General features: G+C 41.0%; 2 protein-coding genes across 3 annotated transcripts in view; one reads left to right on the forward strand and one right to left on the reverse strand.

The window, feature by feature from the left end:
• The window catches only part of DOK7 (docking protein 7), a 117172-nt gene that overhangs the window by 28416 nt on the left and 67135 nt on the right, over positions 1-21621 (reverse strand). Inside the window, exon 14 of one of the 2 annotated variants that reach the window (XM_082050742.1) lies at positions 18306-18323. The exons of the other annotated variant lie outside the window; for it this stretch is intronic. The gene's annotated coding sequence lies outside the window, so the exon portion shown is untranslated. Of the gene's footprint in view, positions 1-18305; positions 18324-21621 lie in introns of those variants that run through there. 2 annotated transcript variants of the gene reach the window in all.
• On the forward strand, positions 1769-14574 carry LRPAP1 (LDL receptor related protein associated protein 1). Its single transcript, XM_082052166.1, has 8 exons — positions 1769-1978; positions 7039-7183; positions 7522-7646; positions 9241-9361; positions 10303-10461; positions 10985-11067; positions 13347-13523; positions 13830-14574. The coding sequence occupies exons 1-8, from the start codon at positions 1799-1801 to the stop codon at positions 13893-13895; spliced, it is 1056 nt and encodes a 351-aa protein (XP_081908292.1). The 5' UTR covers positions 1769-1798; the 3' UTR covers positions 13896-14574.

The raw sequence follows: 21621 nt of genomic DNA on the forward strand, positions 1-21621 counted from the left end.
TACTTTTGCCCACTCCTGAAATTTAGTCTTACATCAACAGCTTCTAGGTTCATATGACTAAGAGTCTCTGCACAGACTTAGGAAAATGTGGAAAAGACAAGAGGTTTATATTGCTTACAAAGCAAAAATATCAGTCCACTAAAAATGTTCCCCAGGGCATGGTTTTCAGAAATCTCATTATAGTTTAGACAATCTATTTGTTTTCATAGGACTCGTTTATAATGCATGAAGGCTTGGTGTTGACAGTACTACAGAGCTACATTCTAATTTGCTCAATGTCACGCATGCGATCTGAGGTGAATTTATGAAGCAGAACTTTGCCTCCACCACCAGCTACACTCAGGAAAAGAACCTCACCGCTACCTCGCTAAACAAACTGAACACAGAAATGCCCAGCTATGCTGAAGACCTCATGCTACACAGGCTTTGCAGTGTGCAGAACAGGGTTCATCAAGAAGACAAGAGATGGAACAGCTTTCTTCACTTCCTTCCCCTCAGAAACACGCACATGGAATGTGTTTGCATCATCAGCACTTCCTTTGTAGCAGTGTTCAATTTTAGTGGAGGATGTATACCAAGCCCGGGCTACATATTAGGCATTTTCTCAGCATGACATTGGTTTGGGGTTTTGTTTTTCTTAATACATCTTAACTTAATCCCCTCAAAAAAATTCCCGTGGCCAACTGCACTTCTTGGCTGCGCCCTTGAGGAGGAAGCATGGTGAAAGGAGGTTGGTGCCATGCAGGACAGGCACTCCTGCCCAAGAGCTGCACTCTCAGCACACACCATCAACCTCCGGGCTGTTCTCACAGTTCATACCTTGGTAAAGACCTGACCTACTTATTACTATGTTTGCCACCATCCTCTTCCTCCCCACACAATCAAACCCGATGTGCTGTCCTGGGTTGAGGTGTCCTCCACTACCACCTGCAAGAAGGACAGAGTCCTTCTTCCCCTCGCAGGGAGTACTGGGGAGCTGGTCCCCATTCTTGCTTTCCACGCTTCCTCAGCTGCCTTTTCTTTTTCTGTACACCCTTGAACACTGCTATTAGTAATATCTGAACACTTTGATGGATCAAATGGGCCGCATTTAGACCAGTCCTGTCCCCTTTTCCTCACACAGCTGATTGCAACACCTCGCTGAGGGACACACAGGGTGCAGATTGGGAGTGTTTGTGGTAGCTACTACAGTCTGCAAAAGAAAACACTTGCAAAAACTTCCACATTCAGTGTGTTTCCTCATTTTGTGAAGCAAACACTCAAGAGGACGTTGGTCTCTTCTCTCAAGCAACAAGTGACAGAACAAGAGGAAATGGCCTCAAGTCGCACCAGGAAAGGTTGAGATTGAATATGAGGAAAAAATTCTTCAGAGAAATGGTTGTCAGACACTGGAACAGGCTGTCCAGGGAAGTGGTGGAGTCACCATCCCTGGAGGGGTTTAAAAGGCATTTAGACGATGTTCTTAGGAACATGGTTTAGTCCTAGAATTAGGTTATGGTTGGACTCAATGATGTTGATGGCCTCTTCCAACTGAAATGATTCTATGATTCTATGAAAATGACACGAAGCCACTTGAAGAGAAACAGCCCAAATCTAATTCTTCTCACTCAGACCACAAAACAGACACTAGACTTTCGACCTAAAACTGGATTTTCAGCTCGATTTCCCAACGGCTCCTAACACGCCCCTCCCTCTCCGGGGAGGGTCCCGAGTCCGGCCCTGAGCACCGCCCGCCCAGGCTCTGCGGGCAGGAACCCGCCCGGCATTCTGGGATTTGTAGTTCCCCTCCCAGGGCGACATGGCGGCGGCGCAGAGCCTGGCGGTTTTTGGTGCCGCGCTCCTCCTTGCGGCTTGCGTCCAGGCCGGCAAGTACTCTCGGGAGGCTAACGAGGGGCTGGCGGCCGCCGGCGTCAAGCGTCCGGAGCCCGGGGAGTTCCGTGTGCTGAAGCTGAACCAGGTCTGGGAGAAGGCGCAGCGGGTGAGTGAGGCGGCGCGGGAGGAGCGGGGCGATGGCGGCGCTCGGGCAGAGCTCTGAGGGGGACTCAGGGCCGGGCTTGCCCGTTTCGGACCCTCGTTCCCTGTCAGCCGCCTGGGGAGATGGGCTGCGGCGGGAGAATCGGCGCGGCCGGCAGCCGGGGCGGGAGGTTTGTGAGTGAGGAGCCGAGGCTGCCCGGCCCGGCCTTCCCTCCACAGGCCCGGCTTGGTGTTGGACTTTTGGGCTGCGGTGGCTGTTTTCAGGCCAGGGAGCAGAATCATAGAATCATTTCAGCTGGAGGAGACCCTCAGGATCATCGAGTCCAACCACAACCTAACTCTAGCACTAAACCATGTCCTTCAGAACCTCGTCTAAATGTCTTTTAAACACTTCCAGGGATGGTGACTCCACCACTGCCCTAGGCAGCCTGTTCCAATGTCTGACAACCGTTTCTCTGAAGAATTTTTTCCTAATATCCCATCTAAACCGCCCCGATGCAATTTGAGGCCATTTCCTCTTGTCCTATCACTTGTTACTTGGAAGAAGAGAACAACCCCCTCCATGCTACGACCTCCTTTCAGGTAATTGTAGACAGCAATAAGGTCTCCCCTCAGCCTCCTTCTCTCCAGGCTGAACAGCCCCAGTTCCCTCAGCTGCTCCTCATCAGAGTTGTGCTCCAGGCCCCTCACCAGCTTTGTTGCCTTCATCTGCACTCTCTCCAGCACTTCAATGTCCTTCTTATGATGAGGGGTCCAAAACTGCACACAAGATTCAAGGTGTGGCCCCTCACCAGTGCTGAGAACTGTGACACAATCACTTCTCTAGTCCTGCTGGCCACACTATTCCTGATACAAGCCAGGATGCTGTTGGCCTTTCTGGCCACCTGGGCATACTGCTGGCTCATGTTCAGATGGCTGTCAATCAACACCCCCAGATCCTTTTCCTCCAGGCAGCTTTCCAGCCACTCTTCACAGCCCCGCTCCCTGAGGCTGCCCTAGGTGGCTGGGAACAGCGGTGCTGTGTAAAGCCTTCTCTCTGGAGGTACCTCCTTCCCCTCTCCTGCCATATCTACCTGTGTCAGTGGGAGTGTTGATCTTCCCATGTTTAAACCCAGCAGTTAATCCTCATGCCTGGGAAGCAGAAGACAGACTGAAGTCCATGTGGTACCATGGAGGATCTGAGATAGGCTCCTGCACTCACATGTTGAAAGCTTTAGCCCTTTTGTTGATGGGTGTGATGCTCTCATCCATCTGAAGGCAGTGGCCTTAGTTCCTGCTTTGCAAAGGACAGGTGCTCACTTCACAGGAGAGTGAGAAACCCTCCGTTGTGATGGTCATGTCACCTGTGTTATTTTACTTATACCAAGTGATGTCGTCACGTGTAGGGGAAACCAGCAAATGGGTATTGCTATTCCCAGATAAGAGCCCTAATTTTGACAGTGATACTTGAGTTTTCTCTCAATTTGAGCTAAAAAAATACCTAATTAAAGTGAAAAAAACAGTAAAAACATTTAATTACAGTGGAAATATTTAATTATAGCAAAGCAGAACAGCTCCAACAGGAGGGGAGGAGCGCATTGCGCACCTGCATTTATGCCCTGATTATTGTGGAGCGTAGAAGTTAAGAGTCATGTCTGGTAAAGGTTCAGTTCTTTCAGCCAAATAAATATATTTAATATTAATCCTGGATTTCCCATATCCTGTATAGGCATTACCCAGCCTGAGTGATTGAATTAGAGGCAGGACATCCCTGCGTTTAGTCAAAAAATAGAACCCTTGCCATAATGCTGTGTAGTTATATCCAGGTTCCTAACATGTCAGAAGAAGGTGTCAAAAATACTCCTTCACTTAATGGAAGAAGGACAGGGTGGGGGATAGGGCGGTGTGTGGTAATGAACTCCAGCTGTGAACTGACAGCTGAGGAAGAAACAACATGGAGCCTAGAAGTCAACTGCAATGGTAGTATTGTCAGTTTCTTTTTTCAATTACAGTATTTTTTAATATTAATACCTGGATCTTTTGGAATTCAATTTTGAGATGCTTTACATCATCTACATTGAGTCTTGCTGCTGAAGATGCTAAAATGTAAAATGGAGTTAATTCTGACAGTGTAAAGAGCTAAGCTTTAGTAACTTCCGTATGTGTGAGCAAGATTTTAAAGAGGCAACACCTTCTTGAACTAAATTTGCCACAATCTAAATTTCGCTTTCAAGTACAGTTGACACCCAGCCTGTGTTTTAGAAAGTGATGTTTCAGTATGTCTGAGCAATATCTGGACTAAGAGGAAACTAAGCCCATGTGTTAGACCTGCTTCAAAATATTTGTGTGTGCCAATCCTTCATTTTGGTAGTGGTGGAGATAGCACTGAAAAAAATAAACTTGTTTTATTTTTACATAAAAGATGGATATTGCAATTCAGCAGTGCAACACATGGCTGGATGAGCCCCAAAACGTTTCTTAGTGTGAACCAGGAGCTGGCAAGCCAGAATTCCTTTCCTTTTCCCTGAAGGAGGGAGGATTCGATCTTTCTCCAGCATTTCTTTTCATAGGTATATATTTTATATGAAAACTTTAAAAAGTTATTTTAATATGAGAATTCTTCCTAGCCAGACCTTAATTCTATAATTATTTGAACAAATGACAAATATGTTTCATGAGGTATGTGGTTCGGCCTGTTAGTCTCTAATTCACTGGGCTGGGGGTATTGCCGTTCGTCTAGTTCTGGCATTGGTTGTGATCAGGGTTTCCTGGCCATCCCAAAGTGGGCTCCAGAATCTAGGATGTATTATACCTAAAAAATCTGTAGTAAAGAACTCTTTCTTCATGGAAGTAAGGGTCTGAGTATGATATTGTAGGTAATGATTGCAGCCAGACAAACAGCAAACAATTGTTGTAATGTCTCACAGATTTCCAGTGCTTGTTCGCAGAATTACCAGGTACCTATCTTGGATGTTATGTCCAGGCAGCATAAGGAATGAGTGTAAGGAATTTGGTGCTTTATTATTTAATCATTAAACTTAGCTTTTTGCCTCTGCTTCTAGTTAGTTACTCCAATATATGACTGATGTTAGTAAAGTGAAGTGGAGGCTCTCCTGTTGACATTTTTTACATGGTGTCATTCAGGGTCCGACATGAGATGATCTTGAAGTTCTTGAACTATTTGCTTTAAATGAGCCTATGGATTCACTTTTGTGTTATATAAATGGTACAGGTGAGAGGCTTCCAGCACATTTCGAAGAATTTATAATGTTTAAAAGGACAGTTACTTGAGTTGCATAGTTAATTATAAGGAGAATCAGAAAAAAAAATGTTATTGGAATTGGGAGGAGTTTGAATAGAATCTTTCTTTTTCCTCTTAAGGAACAATGTAATTCCGTATTTTTCATTAAGTATTTAAAATGTTTGATTGATGATGTCTCCAAACTTTATGTTTAGATGTTCTGATACTTTTCTATGGAACTTTCAAAAAACACAAACCCGTATGTGTTTATGAGATTGCACTAACTACAGAGAGTATCTCTGATGATAAAATCATACATTTAAATATTATATTGGGCTATTCTTGCAGTACTTAGGAGTTTAATATATAGCTGAATTAATATCTAAGCTATTGCCGGTAACTTTTTTCCTGGATTTGCTCAGCTTGACAACATATTAAGTCCATGCTAATTGAGTGCTTACAGTAGGGTACAGAATTACTGAGATAATCAGTCATTTCCTTCACAATTTGTAGCAAACTTTTCAGTCAGTCTTTCTCCTAAAGCATCAGAGCACTATTACTGTGAGCAAAGCATTGTTACTTGATACCACTGCAGCAATGACACTGACCAGTTTATCCTGCTCCAGAAAAGCAAATAAGTACCCAATTAAGGTTTTTTCACTCTAGCGCATACTAAAAGTCATAAATAAATTTGTTCCTTCTAAGTACTTGCTCTTATCAAACAGGAGCTGGCTGCCTAGTGGTCTGAGGTAGGAGGAATCCAACCGCTCAGGCAGAATTGTATTGGAAATTGCACTGCTGACGTGTTTTTTTATCGCCTCTGTTCTTGGGGCTTTTCCTTGTCTCACTTGCTTGTTATTAACATGCACACACACACAAAAGAAGTTCTGAAGCATTAATATGATTTGTTACATTGTTACATTTCATAGTTCTAAACTGAATAACTGGAGTGTCCAAAATCTCAAAGTTTAAAAGTTTAGGCTCATTCTATGAAAGTGCTGCTTAGTCAACTGCATGTTAATCATTGTCTCTGTTCCTGTTTTCTCTGTATTTCACAAAATTTCAAGCTGAACACTCATTAATTTAAACCTTATTTCTTTGTCATCTTGTTAGCTACGTTATCTTTTTGTTCTCTTATATGGGACAGGAATACCTCTAGGTTTTCTATGCTTTTAGTACACATAAACATACACATAAACCATGTTAAGAAGAGATTGATCTTAGAAAATTTTGCACTTTGATCATAGTAAAAATTGCTGATAAGTGACTCTTGACCTGCAAGGCCATCCTGATAGTCTGCAAAACCATACTGACAAATTTTACTGACTCACTGTAACTGTGATTATAAGGTGGCCACAAGAAAGCATATACGGTGGCAGTATCATGTCATTTGAAAAGTTTGGTCATAAGTGCCTTTTGTGAACCAGTGAAACTGAATTCTTTACATTGTTGGTACTGGACATTTTTTAAGTAGAATTTTTTTTAGAATGTGGTCCTGTTAAAAGCAGGGAAAAAAACCTTTTTAAGTATTACTTGAACGAACACCCAAGAAAGATGGAAATTTTCTATCCTTATGTAATTTTGCCATTGTCCATGTAGTTGAAGAGCTGAGAGAAAAGGCTACATGATAATTCTCTCTAACACTAGTATGCTAAAGGTGTAGCCATGTTCATAGGCAAGAGATGTATGTATGCAGTGGCTCATGCCTTAAGGCCCTTAAATTCAGATGAATACACAGCATTAAATAAAAGAAACAAATACTGTGGTCTACTGGCTTCTGAGGTAACATTGCAGAAAGAGGTGACTCAACATAACTGAATACAAACTTTTCTCTCTCTCTTTAGCTTCATCTCTCTCCTGTGAAACTGGCAGAGTTGCACAGTGATCTAAAAATACAAGAAAGGGATGAGATAAGCTGGAAAAAAATGAAGGCTGAAGGGCTGGATGAAGATGGAGAGAAAGAAGCCAAACTTAGACGCAACTTAAATGGTAAGATATATCTTTGCAGAAGAGGTTTAGACTTTGCATCAGACACATGCATGGTTAGACACCCATGTTTATGTTTGAATCATTAACTAGCAGGTTATCTTTCAAGACACTGGGCGCACACAAGTTCTTTAGAGGTCAGTAGGGCTGGAGACTAACAGCTTATTTTGCTCCCGATGTTTTCAGAAGAGGTCATTAAACCTGGGATCTCTGTGTCTTAAACTGTTAGACTATCCACTGTGAGCTGCAAAATCCAGCTCTGCAAGTCAAGGATGTAGGCAATCGCTCATCTTCCATATATCCGTGATTCTAATGTTTCTGTATCTTCCATTTTCCTGCAGTCATTATGGCTAAATATGGAATGGATGGAAAGAAAGACTCTAAACTAGTTGATACCAACTACATTAAAGATGGTACAGAAAGTGATACACTAGATGATCCAAGACTGGAAAAATTATGGAGCAAGGTGGGTGAGATTTCCAGGAACTGTAGTGTAGGAAATCGGTGTTTCTTCACTGAACTACAGTCAGTGTCTTCTGAGAGGCCAGAGACATGGAACTGAATGGCTTTACTACTGTGTTTTAACCCTGTTTCCCCGAAAATAAGACCTTCCCTGAAAATAAGCCCTAGCATGATTTTTCAGGATTTTTGAGGATGCTCAAAATATAAGCCCTACTCCAAAAATAAAACCTAGTTACAGTTCATTAAAAAAGTCAATTTGAATAGTGTCCAGGCAGCTATACATGTAAAAAAGTAATAAATTTTGGAGCAAAAATTAATATAAGACCCTTATTTTGGGGGAAACAGGACAGGCACTGGCCAAGCTGCTGTGCTCTGTAGCTCACATCATTGTGCCCTCAGGGCATCCCTACCTGCATCCAGGTCACCAAGTGTGGCAGGTTCGCTTTGCCAAAGAAAACACACACATCAATTTGTGTGGAGGGTGAGATCGTGAGTCCACCCAGGACAGTTTTTCCTCACATTACACTGATCTCATGATTTTCCTGTGTGTGACTATTAGGCTGTGTGGTAGAATACTTTTGCTTTTTTTTCCTGGTTTTCTTAGTGTTGTTTCTGGGCTTTTAAAAATAGAACCATTTCATAAAATGTTTAAAAATGTATAGTGGGGGATGTTAAATAAGCACTTGCACAGCCTGGTATTCAAGTGAAACTTTCCAAGATTTGCATTAATGCATAAAAAAATAGGAAGTGTAGCATTTGTTTGGGCAGTTAAAACTGGCACAATCATAATCTTCAAAAATGAAATAATTCAGGGTGTTAAAAACAAGTACTCATGAAAAGCAAAGAATTCTTAGACCAGTCTAGTGCAGTGGTAGTAAAGCAGAGAAGGAGATTTACTTGGTTTTAAAATGTTGCTGTGACTAGATAGAACTCTGGCAAAGGACACGCTGTCATGTGCTTTGAGGAACAGTAAAGTGCATTAGATAGAAATATGCCCTAAGCAAAAAAAGGATTGGGGCTGAATAGGTATCAAAAACATTCACTTTTGATCATGCATTGCAGTAAGTCACCAGATTTGTGGGCAGTGCTCCAGCTGTCTGAGCAGCGCTTCCCTAATTGCTCAAAAGTAGTCCAGTGAGGAACAAATCCCTGCAGAGCAAATGGATGGCACTGATAACATCCTCACTTGCCCATAGAGTAAGAGTTCTTGAGTAAAGGCTGAGGTTAATATCAGGCTGTATCCCTCATGCAAACAGTCACTTTACAGTTGCATGTGGAGTTCCATGGCCTGTATTTCTTTGTCAAATTGTTTCCCACAGAATAGAAATAACAGATGCTTTTCACTGGGTAGGCCACAGCAAGTCTAGCTTTGTAAGTCTGAAACAAACTTCCTTTTGACATGATTAAAGCCACCATATCTATCGATGTCTAAATCCTGGCCTCATACTAGTATAAAGGAACTTAAAAGAAAAGATCTTAAGGAAAAGCTGGACTTGATGATGTTCTAAATGTGGTGGGAAGTGGAAAGAAGGTTTGGCAGCTGAGTGCACTTAAAAGCACTTGGCCTGGGAAGCATAATGAGCTTATGTTTCTTTCAGGCCAAGAGCTCTGGGAAGTTCTCCGATGAAGAGCTGGATAAGCTTTGGCGAGAATTTAAGCATCACAAAGAAAAGATTCGCGAATACAATATTCTGCTAGAGACCGTGAGCAGAACAGAAGGTGCCTGAACATTTCTCTGATGTTTTGAGATCAGTACAACTCTTTTCTCTGCCCATTGCCTCCATTGTTTCCAAGTTTCTTTGAAATTCCTGAAGTCTGACATTTCTGTCAGAACTGCTTGCAGATGCTGACATTTCCAGATACTTGCTGGGTTTAGTTCTGCAGTAACTGCCAAAAATCTTGCCAGCTAATGAAAATGTTGCCATTTCAGTTTTCTGATTCTGCCTATTATGATTAGGGAAGACACCATCAGATTAGCAATGATGTCCTTGGTAGTTTTCTGGGTATTAGGCATCAAGTGTAGATCTGCTGCTGCAAAATGTGTTTTTAAAGTCTGTGGAACATGCATGTTTTATCTCACCAGCTGGGAGCCCAAGAGGATATGCTTCAATATTTTAGGCACTGAGCCTGAGGTGTATTAAAGCATCAAGGATCTGAATCCAGCCTTCTGTACTAATCCTAGATAAAACTTTGTTAGAGCCAAAGTATTCTAAAGCTTATAGGCAGTTTGATGTTTGCATCGTAGAGACCAAGTCAGGAGCTGCCTGAAGTCATTTCAACATCAGATATCTTTATTGGTTCATGAAATGTCCAGGGAAGAGGCCACAGAACTCATCAGCCATCCCTGTCACATTTCCTTGGAATATTGATAACCTAAGAAAATAAGAACTTTTCCTTACTAAAATCTTGGCTGGTCACCAGTAGGAATTAAAAGGCATTTTTGTACTATCACCCTCTAGAGCATTGAGGGGCACTGATCTTAATACTGACCTGCAAAAGGAATTACTGCTTCTTAAAATGTGGTATTGATGCTTTATTTACACTCAGCTCAAATGCTAAGAACTTATTACCTTTTATTCACCTCAGATTTGGGAGATTTCTGGAGCTTTTGACCTGTCAGGATTTGGCCCACAATCAATAACACTTTTCTTCTCTAACAGATATTCACAAAAATGTTATCAACCCATCTGAAGAGAACCTGGTGAAAGAGGAAATCTTGCACAACAAACACAGAGAACTCAAGGACAAGCTAAGAAGCATTAATCAGGGGTTTGAGCGTTTGCGTAAAGTCAGTCACCAGGGATATGACACAACCAGTGGTATGATACAGTGCTTTTTTATGCTTTTGGGAGATTATTTTCATTTTTTAAAATGTCAATGGGCAAGTAATAAGATGTAGTCACAGTATCACAGTACATGGTGTGACCACAATGGGCTGAGGAGATACAACCAGCCTGGTCTATTTAGAAGCCAACATTAGAAGCCTAATGAAAGGAGGGTGACAACCTGAGACAAGGAGAGTTCTGTCTTCCACATGCACATGAGAAGGGCTATTACACCTTCTGCTCCAGGAGGGTGGGTAAATGAGACAACATGCAGGGCAAGCAACACCATTGTTCAGTTCCTTGGTGGAGGTTTTGCTTTTTAAAAAAATACTCACTACAGCAGTACTATAGTTTTAAGTTAAATACTTTTCTCCCTTTTCATCTAAATAGGCATTAATAATGCAGTACCTAATGTATCTGTGTGTACGGATGTGAGAAAGCATGCTCATCTTGCCTAGAAGCTGGGCATCAAACACATTATGTCCACATTTTCATTTAGTGGTATGTGTTTGTTTAGAATTTGAAGAACCAAGAGTGATTGATTTGTGGGACATGGCCAAATCAGCCAATTTCACTGAGAAAGAACTGGAATCTTTTCGGGTAAGTAGAATTCCAGTTTGATCTTTTATGGAAAGATATTTCCCTACCTAAAGTAACACTTGACGATACTCTGAGTGCAGCCACTTCTGTATTGCTCTGCAGACACCATAAAAAAAGAGTCATGCTTCTTTCTTAGTATTTCGAATATATAAATATGTATGTAACTAGTCATATGCATGGTTGTGTTCTAATCAGCAAAGTGAAAATTCTGAATCCTGTTGTTACAGCAACATTTTAAAGCCCAGAAAATGTGCAAGTGTTGCATATTTTAAATCTTTGAAAGATCAGGCCCTGCTCATTTGTTTCCAATGCACCAATTTCCCTCTCTTACCTAATGCCTTAATGCAATTACTTCATTGGGAAGCAGTGTACTCCGTATACCCAACAATTGCCCACCTCTTGCACTGCTAATCTGCCATGTTGGAGCAGTATTGAAAGTAATTTCTGTGCGGTTCTTACTGGTTTGTGGGGTTTTTTATCATTACTATTATTTAATTCAAATTATGTTGAGATTTTTTGTTGTTTTCATCTGACTCTGCCTGTATATCAGAATAGATTTTGATGATGGATAGCCTGGAGAAGTAACTCTTCAGGGCTTGCTCATGGAGTTGCATGTACTTACGATGGTGTCTTACCCTCCAAGACGTGGCTGGGGACACCTTGAGTTTTTCCAGATAAGGTAATGAGAGAGTTTTAACTGCCTGGGTCAGGGATTGAAATCTGTCTCTCTTTAGATATCAAAGATCCATCTTTTTTCTTTTAACTCATGTGGAGGCCGATTCTTTTATGAAGGAAACATTTTAATTACACTGATTTCAGTGGCCTTGCTTTTAAGGGTGTCAGAGGACAGCCTGTTGAAGCTTCTGCTGACCTCAGTGGGACATTTTGGGTCAGGACCGTGCAATTGTATGAGAGGTAAATTGGGCCTTCGTATCTGGTGCTGTGAAAACAAAAAAAATCCATAAGCAAGAATACATACTTGCTTATTAATTTTACTGGTTTCATAGAAATCTTCATTCATGCGAACCCTCTCCACCAGACCAAACCTGTCTTCTTACTGGGAATGCTGGGACATCCTAAGACAATAAGAATCACAGTGAAACTCTGTCTATTTAAAAAAATCCATGAAAGCAAAGTTAAAGAAGTCATGTGCTGATTCCATTCAGCTGAAGTTGTGTCTTCTCCTGGGTGGCCACAGTACCAATATTTGTAAGGGTTTCATAATGAAAGACACAAGTGCTGCTCTGCTGGTACATGATTTGAGAGGAACAACTAAAATGATTTATCAGAGCAGTAGAACCCCAAGCTGAGGTGAGTGGAGTACGTAAAACAGACTGGAAAGTTCTACAGCAAAAGGAAACTGTTTTCTTGTCGGAAATATTGAAAACAAAACTCCTCTGCTTTAAAAGTGGAAGATCTATTAGGATGATTTTTGGTTCTTTTTTAATTGTCTTGACATGAGAGGAATTTTGTCAGCTGCCTGGACTGAAACACACCAGTGACCAAAATTAAGTGGGGTCTGTCAAACGGGGGGATTTCACTGTAGGGTTTCTCTGAGCTTTTCTTGATGTAATGCATGGAACTGCCACCGTAAGTGGCATAACAGTTTGAACTGTTCATATCCTCTTCACATAGGAGGTATCCTAAGACACATAGAAACTGAATTTACTTCTTTGAAGTAGCAAAACAAGAGCATGCTTCAGTGGGTAGAGACATTACACATTCCTTGGTCCCCTTTGTAGTGTACCAGGATATCTGAGGCCCCTCTCTGATATGTCCTGGAACACCACAGTTAGTCTGGCCACTGTCGTTGGGACAAACTGAGATGGCTTTTTGTTTCTTAATTAATTCATCCTGTTTCAGATTCATCATAGCAGACTGCAAACCCAGAAAACCTTTAAGTCTGAGCAGAAAACAGCAAATTTGGGACCTGATTTTTAAAAAGAGGCTTCTCTTAAAAATTGTCTGTCTCCCTCCCCTGGTCCACTATTCTTATGAAGAAACTCTTATTGGTTACTCACTGCTGTCATCTCCTAGCACCGCGCAGCCATCAGCCTCCTTTTGAGGGTTCTGCAGTGGGTCATTTTCAGCACCTACCTTCAAAATCGAGTGTCTGGATGGTGATGATAATGTATTGTCCAGACGTTCTTAAGAAGAAGGGAAATGAAAAAGCTTTCTGTGCTTGACTTAGTAGAATAGCATTTGCAATATCTTGGCAAGAAGAGAGAGGAAGCCTTGGAAAAAAAGTCCTGTGAAGCTGTGTGTATTTTTTGTCTTAGGAGGAGCTGAAACACTTTGAAGCAAAAATTGAAAAACACCAACACTACCAGAAACAATTAGAGATTTCACATGAGAAACTGAAACATATAGAGGGAACTGGAGATAAGGATCATCTGAACAGAAACAAAGAGAAATATGCCATGCTGGAAGAAAAGACGAAAGAACTAGGATATAAGGTCCGTAGAAATCCATTCTATGTATGTGTTGAAAGTTTAATTCGGTAGAAGAGTGTATGTAGATTATCCAGTGCAATTTCATGCAATTTGAATGATTTCTAGAGGGGGAGTTTGACGCACATCTGTACTTTGTGTTTAGTACAGTATATGTATAACTGTTTCATAGACCTAATTCGAAAATGCCTGAAATCTCCTTATTTCAGCTCTTGCTGTTGTCACATATACTGATAGCAAAATCTGAATATATGATAGTGATAATTCATTGTCTTACTAAAATTTGTTTGATGTGTGTTGTTTTCCTGCTAGGTAAAGAAGCACTTGCAAGACTTATCCAGCAGAATCTCTCAAGGTCTTCAACACAATGAATTATGAAAATTTGTTTTCCTTCATGGGATCAATCTATTAACACAAAACAGATAATGTGTTTTTAAACAGGATTCACCAAGAAGTCTGAAATAGTAAGGATTGAACAGGTTTGTCCTGTAAGAAAATTTTTCTTGGTCCACTTAAATGCCAGTTTTGTATTTGCACTGTCAAATCAAATTAAATAATTAGATTGTAAATTTAACTTGCATATCTCGGATCATGTAAATCTTAGATCTGAATCAAGTAACAGGCTTTGAAATAAGCAGTCATGTCAAAAGGAAAAATATGTGAATTCTCAGAGGATTCCTGCTAGTAAAAAAAATACTGATCTGATAGTCAGGAAAGGAATTCCGATCAGTGAAAGCAACACTGAGGTATGGGAAGTTAAAACAGAGGCCAGAAAACTCTCTTATTTCAGTGCCTGGCCTAATACATTTCCTACTGAAGGTAACAAAAAAATTTCTACTGACTTTGAGCAGTGGCTCAGAGCTGCACTGTATATGAATCTTTCATGTGAGAGGGGGAGGAAGAGGAAGGAGGGAACAAGTATTGAGGTCAATTCACACAATTTAGTTCTAGACTAACACATCTGACGTTGTTGAATGTATGTGTACAATTATCTTGTTCATGGTTGCTTGGTTTTGTTACACTTAGTCATTAAAAAAATCAAAACAAAATACTGGTGAGGCTTTTATTTTTCTTTCATTTAGTGAGAAGTAACCAGACCTGTTTTTTGAGCATGTTGCTTATTTCTTTAAGCTAAAGTTCACTCAAGTTAGATTTTAAGACAGAAGGGGTGGTTTCGCACCACAAGAATGCATCTCTATATTCTGAATAGACAGAAGGCTCGCTAAAGCAGCTTTTCTCTCAACATATTTCAATACAATCCCTATAAAGATTATTATCACTTTCTCTTTCCAGCCCAGATTCTTCTGTAGTTCATCAGAACTTTGGCAAACATTAGCCATCTGGGTTGAAATTTTCTACCATAATAACGCTGACCATTTATTTCTGAGGAGTGTTTCACATGAAAGGGTTCAGAACAAGGTTAAGGCAAAGGTCTGATGCAGGTAAATCATTACAGCTGCTTGTGCTGTGCTGCGTGGGGAAGCTGTTCTCAAGCCTTGCATGCCATAACCTGTTCAATGAGAAATACTGAACAAATCCATTCAGTCAGAATCAGGTACTTTATATTATTTATCCAATTCCTGGGTCCATGATGAGTTAAAAGTAGTACGATTATGTACATAAAGACTATTTCATAATGTGCAATTGATCTGAACCAGAAACACAGGCCACGGTTAATATTAAAAATCACTTTAGAGATGGCTCAGTTCGTGTAGTTTATGGTGTACATCCCCTTTGGTTGGTGAGCTAAAAAAGTAAATGCCAAAACAGATATAACCCATTTATGTGAAAACTGGTTTGTTTCTTTCCTAGATGCTGCACACCATTTCTTCTCTAGACTATCACTTTAAGGGCTGTTTAGTCACCTTCAACACAGCGGTAACTGCATTGTCTTACAGGTTTATCTTCATCATTACTTTTTCATTGTTTCACGATCAATGCAGAATAGAAATGTATATTATGTGTGGAAGGTGCAGGCTTCTCTGCGTCCGTCAGTTTTCCCTTTGCTAGAGTAAGAAATAAAGCCACGTACCACAGGTCAGTTTGGTGCCTGGTGGCTGTAGGTTGGATGGGAGAGGCCCACACCACTCGCTCCTGGGTGAATAATCTGAACTCATGTACAATGTACATCAGCAGAGGAAAGAAACTACGCAAAGCACTGAAATCTGAACAGCTCCTGCTCAGCAATCCTGGCCAGGCTGTACAAGAATGGAAAAGCTTTTCCTGAGCATGTTCAGAAACTGCTGGTGGGGAAAATCTGTTGCACAAAGGAAAGCGACGTATCTTAGCCTACAGTGAAGATGGGCAGAGTAGCTGGGTTTCATCTTTGATGTGTCCATGAAATAGAATATCTTCTTGAAGAAAATCTGAAGAATTTTGGAATAGCACAAGGCGCAGGATTCACAGAACAGATAACTAGGGCCAGACCAGCATTGGTAATGGTTGGCTCCAAGTGCAGAGCTGCTTCTGCACAGGCTGTGAACAGATGGTGGCTGTACCACATCTCTACCCACCACACCATGACAGAAATCGGGCTCAAAGGCCAGATAGGCTTCAGCAGAGAGAATGTTTGGCAAGCACTTGAAAGTACAAGAGGCTGACAAAATATTTACGTGTCACAGGAATTTCAAATTAGGAATGAGTCACAGGCAGCAAAGAGTGGAGTCCAGGGTCAGCACAGTCACCTCGTTTTAGTTATTCCACAGGGCTGTTAATGAGTCATTGGACCCGGAGATTTTCCATTCCAACCTAGAGGAGACAGCAGCCATTGCTGCCCCTGAACCCAGCTTCACCCCAAAATAGTCTGTAGCTGAGTTAGAGTCTGCAGCGGAATCAAGGGGACATTAGGAAGAGTCTCCATTCCTGTCCAGACTCTTTGGGGCTTTCCCTACATTTGGAGATCTGGCAACAGCGCACAGGCGAGTGAGTTGTAAAGTCTGATTTCATTTGTTTCTGTAGTCTTCGCCTTCCATGCATCAATACAGGTACAAGTCAGTTAATTATTACAGATTTTAAGTCTCCGAAGACAATTCCTGTGGCCAAAATAGCTTGAAGCATTAAAGAAAAAAAAAATAGCTTGAGTCACCACTCTTGTTTTTCTGTAAATAGCAGCCAAATTTCAAAGCCAAGAAAAAAGGTTTAAATGAAATATGCCTACAGTCCTGTACCTGGTAAAAAGTGAATAATGGAGTGCAGAGGTGAGACTGCATGGGAAAGACATCCGCATAGGAAGGAACTAGCAGCTTTCGAACAGCAGTTGAACCTTTTCTTCTTCCTTACCTGGTATTTCATCTGATCTTTTTGTAATTATTCAAGTTAACATGTTTTTCACACCTGTCTGAAAAACAATTTGAAATACAAAACTGGGAGCAGAAAAAGGAAAGAACTGCATTTTGTAGGAAAAAAAAAAAAAAAAAGAACACTTTAAACACTTTACACAGTCTGTCAAATTCTGCCCTGGAAAAAGGATCCTCAATTTAAATAAATGTGTCAGTGATTTCAGGTAGGACAGATTTTATTTATTAAACGGGTTGGAGATGGAAATGAGAGGGAAATAAATACACAAGGCATTAAATACAACAAAAATAACCAAGTCCTTCTTAAAATAAACACTGTATCCTACATGCTGGTAGAGGAGCTCAAATCACCTCGTTCTGCCAAGACATATACAGAACAGCCATTACTGCAGATGCTTTGCCATGACAATGTCCCTTCTCCCCTCCCAAGGGATTTTGATGCCAAATAAATCAGGCAATAGCCAGAGTATCTAAATTCACCAAGCAGAGATCATTTACGTTTCATAAGCTTAAGCAGGCATCTCGCCCTGCCCGCCCCAAATGGACTGGCAGCGGCCCTAACTCATTGTATTTTCATTTCTGCCATTTATTCAACATTGGAGTTCAGGTGAACTGGTGCAGTTACACTCCACAAAAGAATGTAGGGCCCCAGGCAGGAGCCAGCGCACCACAATGCCCAGAAATCAGAGCACTGCACTGGCAGCCAGGCTGCTGGGAGCTCCCCTGAGCCAGCACCACGTGGCAAAAGCCCAAACACAGCGTTCAGCTCGGGACTGACCCACACAGAGGTAACACACAGTTCATGTGTTTGGTTCACAACACGGTCATCATCCACAGCGCTTCCCTGTCATCATCTGGCACTGCTTCTGAGAGGTATTTGGGTTGAATTTTTGTTTCATTTGTTTAAAAAGATTTCACATACCAAAAAAAAGAAATCTACCAGTAAGTAGTACACACGCAGTTCTAAAATCAATTTAAAATATATTTTTCTTTCCATAGCATTTAATTAGAATAGATTAAATAAAAAAGTCATGAAGTATAAGTCAGTCAAGAGGACAGACTGTTGCTTTCAGTACAAACAGAGCTACCCTTGTAACAGAGATCAGGGAGCTTTGAAAGACAAAGACTGCATTTTGCATATATGCTGTTACCTGACAAACAGCTTCGAAATGCTGGAATCAACATTTCCAAATACAGCCCACAGTTAACGTGTATTTCAGGCCATTCACACAGCACCTGTTAGGAAGCAGGTTGTTAATCTACAGAAAAAAAAAAAGACTGGATTTCTTTTACTAGTATCCACAGTCATAAACTGAAAGTGTTCATAAAATCTGTCCACTTGAACCAAAATAAATTTATAAAATCTCATCCCCAGTAAATATTTCAAGTTCAGCCATATTTGGTGCAGCAATGATTGTGACCCAAATGTTTTTAGCAATAGCCCTTAATACACTTACCTATCCAAATCTTCACGTATATTATCCCCACCACTCAACAGAAGAGCACTCTCCTAAATCAAAAAGAAAACAGCACACAGATGCTAACACTTAACATGTGAATGTAGAAACACTGGATACAGTAATATAGTATGGAGATATTTTGTTCCTTCAGTGATGAGTTAATTTATCAGAAAGCTGCACACATCCATTTTAATAAAACGCACCATTTTAGGTTAATTCTCAAAGGTTGTCTGTCAAGAATTGATCTACTGTAACTTAAACCTGGTTATTTCCATAGGGTGAGTGTTGAATCACTTTGAAATAAGCATCTTATTAAATAAAATGCTATTGAATGTTCTGCAGTTATAATTTTCCAGGCAACTTACTTTAAAGGGGGAAGGAAGCTGCATTATTTTAAGAAACACACTGAGAACTTGAAACCTGCATATTAAGCCAAATAATTTGCAATGCTTGCCATCAGATCTGGGAGTTTAACCTCAAAATTCAAATCTCAGTTTCTAATTCAAGAAGAAATCTGAACCAGAACCATTAACTAAATGGTCCTTCAAAGGGAAAGAGTCAGTTCTGCAACCTCAATCCAGATCCAAATTTTGGGACTCCCATTTATGATCCCAGATATGCCCAGTCACAGTATAAAGAGTTTTCGTTCTTAGCAGTGCCTGGGGCCATTGATGATCCAGTGTTTGTTCCATTTTGAAGTTCAAGATAACAAAATGGGAGTGAGGAGAACTATGTGCAAAAGCTGACATCTCCAAAAAGAGGATTTCTGTGGCAAGAACTTAAGAATCAGGTTACTGCTCATTTCAGTTTAGCAAGAGTCTACTGGCAGTGGGAAATGCAGGAATTTTCTCCCAGTTTTTGTAAGAAAGTTTTCAGCTTATACCTGTTCCTAATCTTTACAAAACTGGCACAGATTCTTACATGAAAAACACATTCCAACAGTCTGAACTCCTTCCACACAGGTAAATGTGACCTGGGACACTTGAGTTAACCTTCTCCAAGCCGCTAATAACAATTATCTGTACAGGGTGCAAATGCCTGCATTAGTGTCACTTTAATGGTGTTGCTAAACCGCTGCTACTGATGGATCGTTTCAGGTCTTGTGCAAACTGACCCTCATTCCTCTGCAGAGAAATGAGCTTTGCAGAACTGCAAAACAAGGGTTTCATTCATGAGTGGTTTTTAGTTCAGGATGAGAACATTATTTTCCAGAGATACCCTCAGGAATTGTGTTCCTTCTCACTTTATAGCCTTCTGTATAAACAGCTATGCTAGAATTTTTGAAAGAAAGAAAAAAAAGCCAATGTACCCAAATAAGGTGATCAGAAATCTCAACAGCAGCCCTGCCTGAGACTCCAAGTCCCATCACTGCAGGAAATGCATTATCCCAGCTGTCACTTGTGGTCACCAGTTTCATGCATTCACCGTAAAAAGCACAGAGATGGCAAAAATTAATCTAAGACCAGATTCATCTCTAGCAAATCTACTGTAAACGACACAGGTACGGCTGAGTGCAGAATGAGGTGCACCTTCGCATCAAGTCAGGTGCTCTCTGTCACAGCAGGGCCCAGCTCCCACCACCCCTCACCAACCTATGTACTAAGTTTTCATATATAACACTTTCCACAGAGGAGAAAAAACAGACATGGAGGATAATTCCCTCCGAGATCTAGATAGCATATACTCTGCAAACTTGAACCATTTGCATGACTCGATATAAGGTCACACTCTGTGGCAGCACAGTGTGCCAGTCTGCCTCTTCAGAGTGGACACCAGCATTTCACCATCCCATGGTTCCCACTCCATTCCTAGCAGAGACGGTGCTGGTACATTTTGTTTGACTGAGGACACAACCTCATCCTGTTCCAAGAGACTCCACTTCCTCACTACAACCCCAGTTTGTGCAAGAACCAACAATCCAGCTGGCAACCTCCAGCACTGACCCAAACACCACATTTTACAGACATAAAACTTTCCTGTCACCCTTGTCCTGTCAGCACAAGGCCTGGCAAAGGACAACCACTGCTCTCCGCTGACACCTTCCTACTTCTCCATCAAACTCTCAACGTGAATGTTCCCCGTCCTTCCCGGTCTGCGTCCAGTACTGCTGACTGTGGGTACCAAAAGGACAGAGTGTGACAGCAGCCAAAGGCAGGTCATGGGCTGCATCTTCCAACTGCCGCAGAGACACCGATGTGCGTGTGATGAATCTGAGCAATTCATTACATAATAAAACTTTGGAACCCAAAGGCCAGATTCCCTTCCGAACATGCAATCTGCTCTATTTTCTGTATATGAACTATCCATAAATTGCCAGCTCAGCCCACAGATGAGTAAAATTTAACTTATACAATAGCAGATGCTAGGGCTTTTTTAATTTTTTTTTTCTTAGGGATTTCACAACAGTATAATGTACTGTAGAGACAAATTACTGTCATGCCAAATCTGCTTTCTGATCCCACCCCCCCACTGCACATTCCTCAAATAAGTTGACGCTTATTATTTCAGTAAAATGGTGCTGTTACATACGCCTCTGTGTACAAAGTGGGATAATAAATTTGAATTATTTCTAGATGCTCTGATGCAGACAAATGTTTGAAAGTTAACTTTCACTCACCCTGAAGTTTTTATGAAACACCAAGTTTGCTCAGCAGTTGCGCTTCCCTACACCTGCCTACTGACTTATAAAGCCATTTATTGTGTCAGAATCCAGGCTGTGAATTCCACGTATTTTCCTGTCATTTGCGGTCCAGCCTTTCAAAGAAAGTCCACAGGTGTATTGTTTTTAATATGCAATCAACTGATTATCACTGTCATAAGCCTCAGTGTGGCTACCCTGAAGCCAGTCATCTTTTAGGGAAAGCATAAACCTGAACTCATCAGAACCCATCCACATTCAAGAAAAACCACAAAACACACCACTTTTCCTTAATTCTACTCACCTATGCTGAAAAGACATGCTTACAGAGCTATTCCTTACAAGTATCCCTTTGATAACTTCCAATTCTTCCATCCTTACTCTGTCTTGTTTGTTCTTATTGCTATATGATGTTAAATTAACATTTCCTCTCAACATACATTGCAAAATAATGTTCGTATTACTGGCCAAATGAGAGCTGAGCATCTTCCCAGATAAAAGGTGACATTAAAACCTAACCACTTTCATCTGAAAAAATGCATAATTTCAACAGAAATGAGCAGCTAGTAACCCATAAAATTCTGTCTTCTTCCTGTGGTCATTTAAGCAATGGTATTTGTGTTATTCCAGCCCAACTAGAAAAGGTGCTTACCAAACAGAGCGTGTTTCAGCATCTCATAAAAAATGTAGTCACTCATAACCCAAATTCA

This window comes from Streptopelia decaocto (assembly GCF_964273445.1).
Source record: "Streptopelia decaocto genome assembly, chromosome: 4".
NCBI classification, from domain to species: Eukaryota; Metazoa; Chordata; class Aves; order Columbiformes; family Columbidae; genus Streptopelia; species Streptopelia decaocto.

Excerpts from the sequence above, each read along its gene's own strand:
- LRPAP1 (XM_082052166.1), top strand. The coding sequence starts at position 1,799 with ATGGCGGCGGCGCAGAGCCTGGCGGTTTTTGGTGCCGCGCTCCTCCTT. Across the intron at positions 1,979-7,038 it reads TCTGGGAGAAGGCGCAGCGG|CTTCATCTCTCTCCTGTGAA; the intron begins GTGAGTGAGGCG and ends CTCTCTCTTTAG. Across the intron at positions 10,462-10,984 it reads GGGATATGACACAACCAGTG|AATTTGAAGAACCAAGAGTG; the intron begins GTATGATACAGT and ends GTGTTTGTTTAG.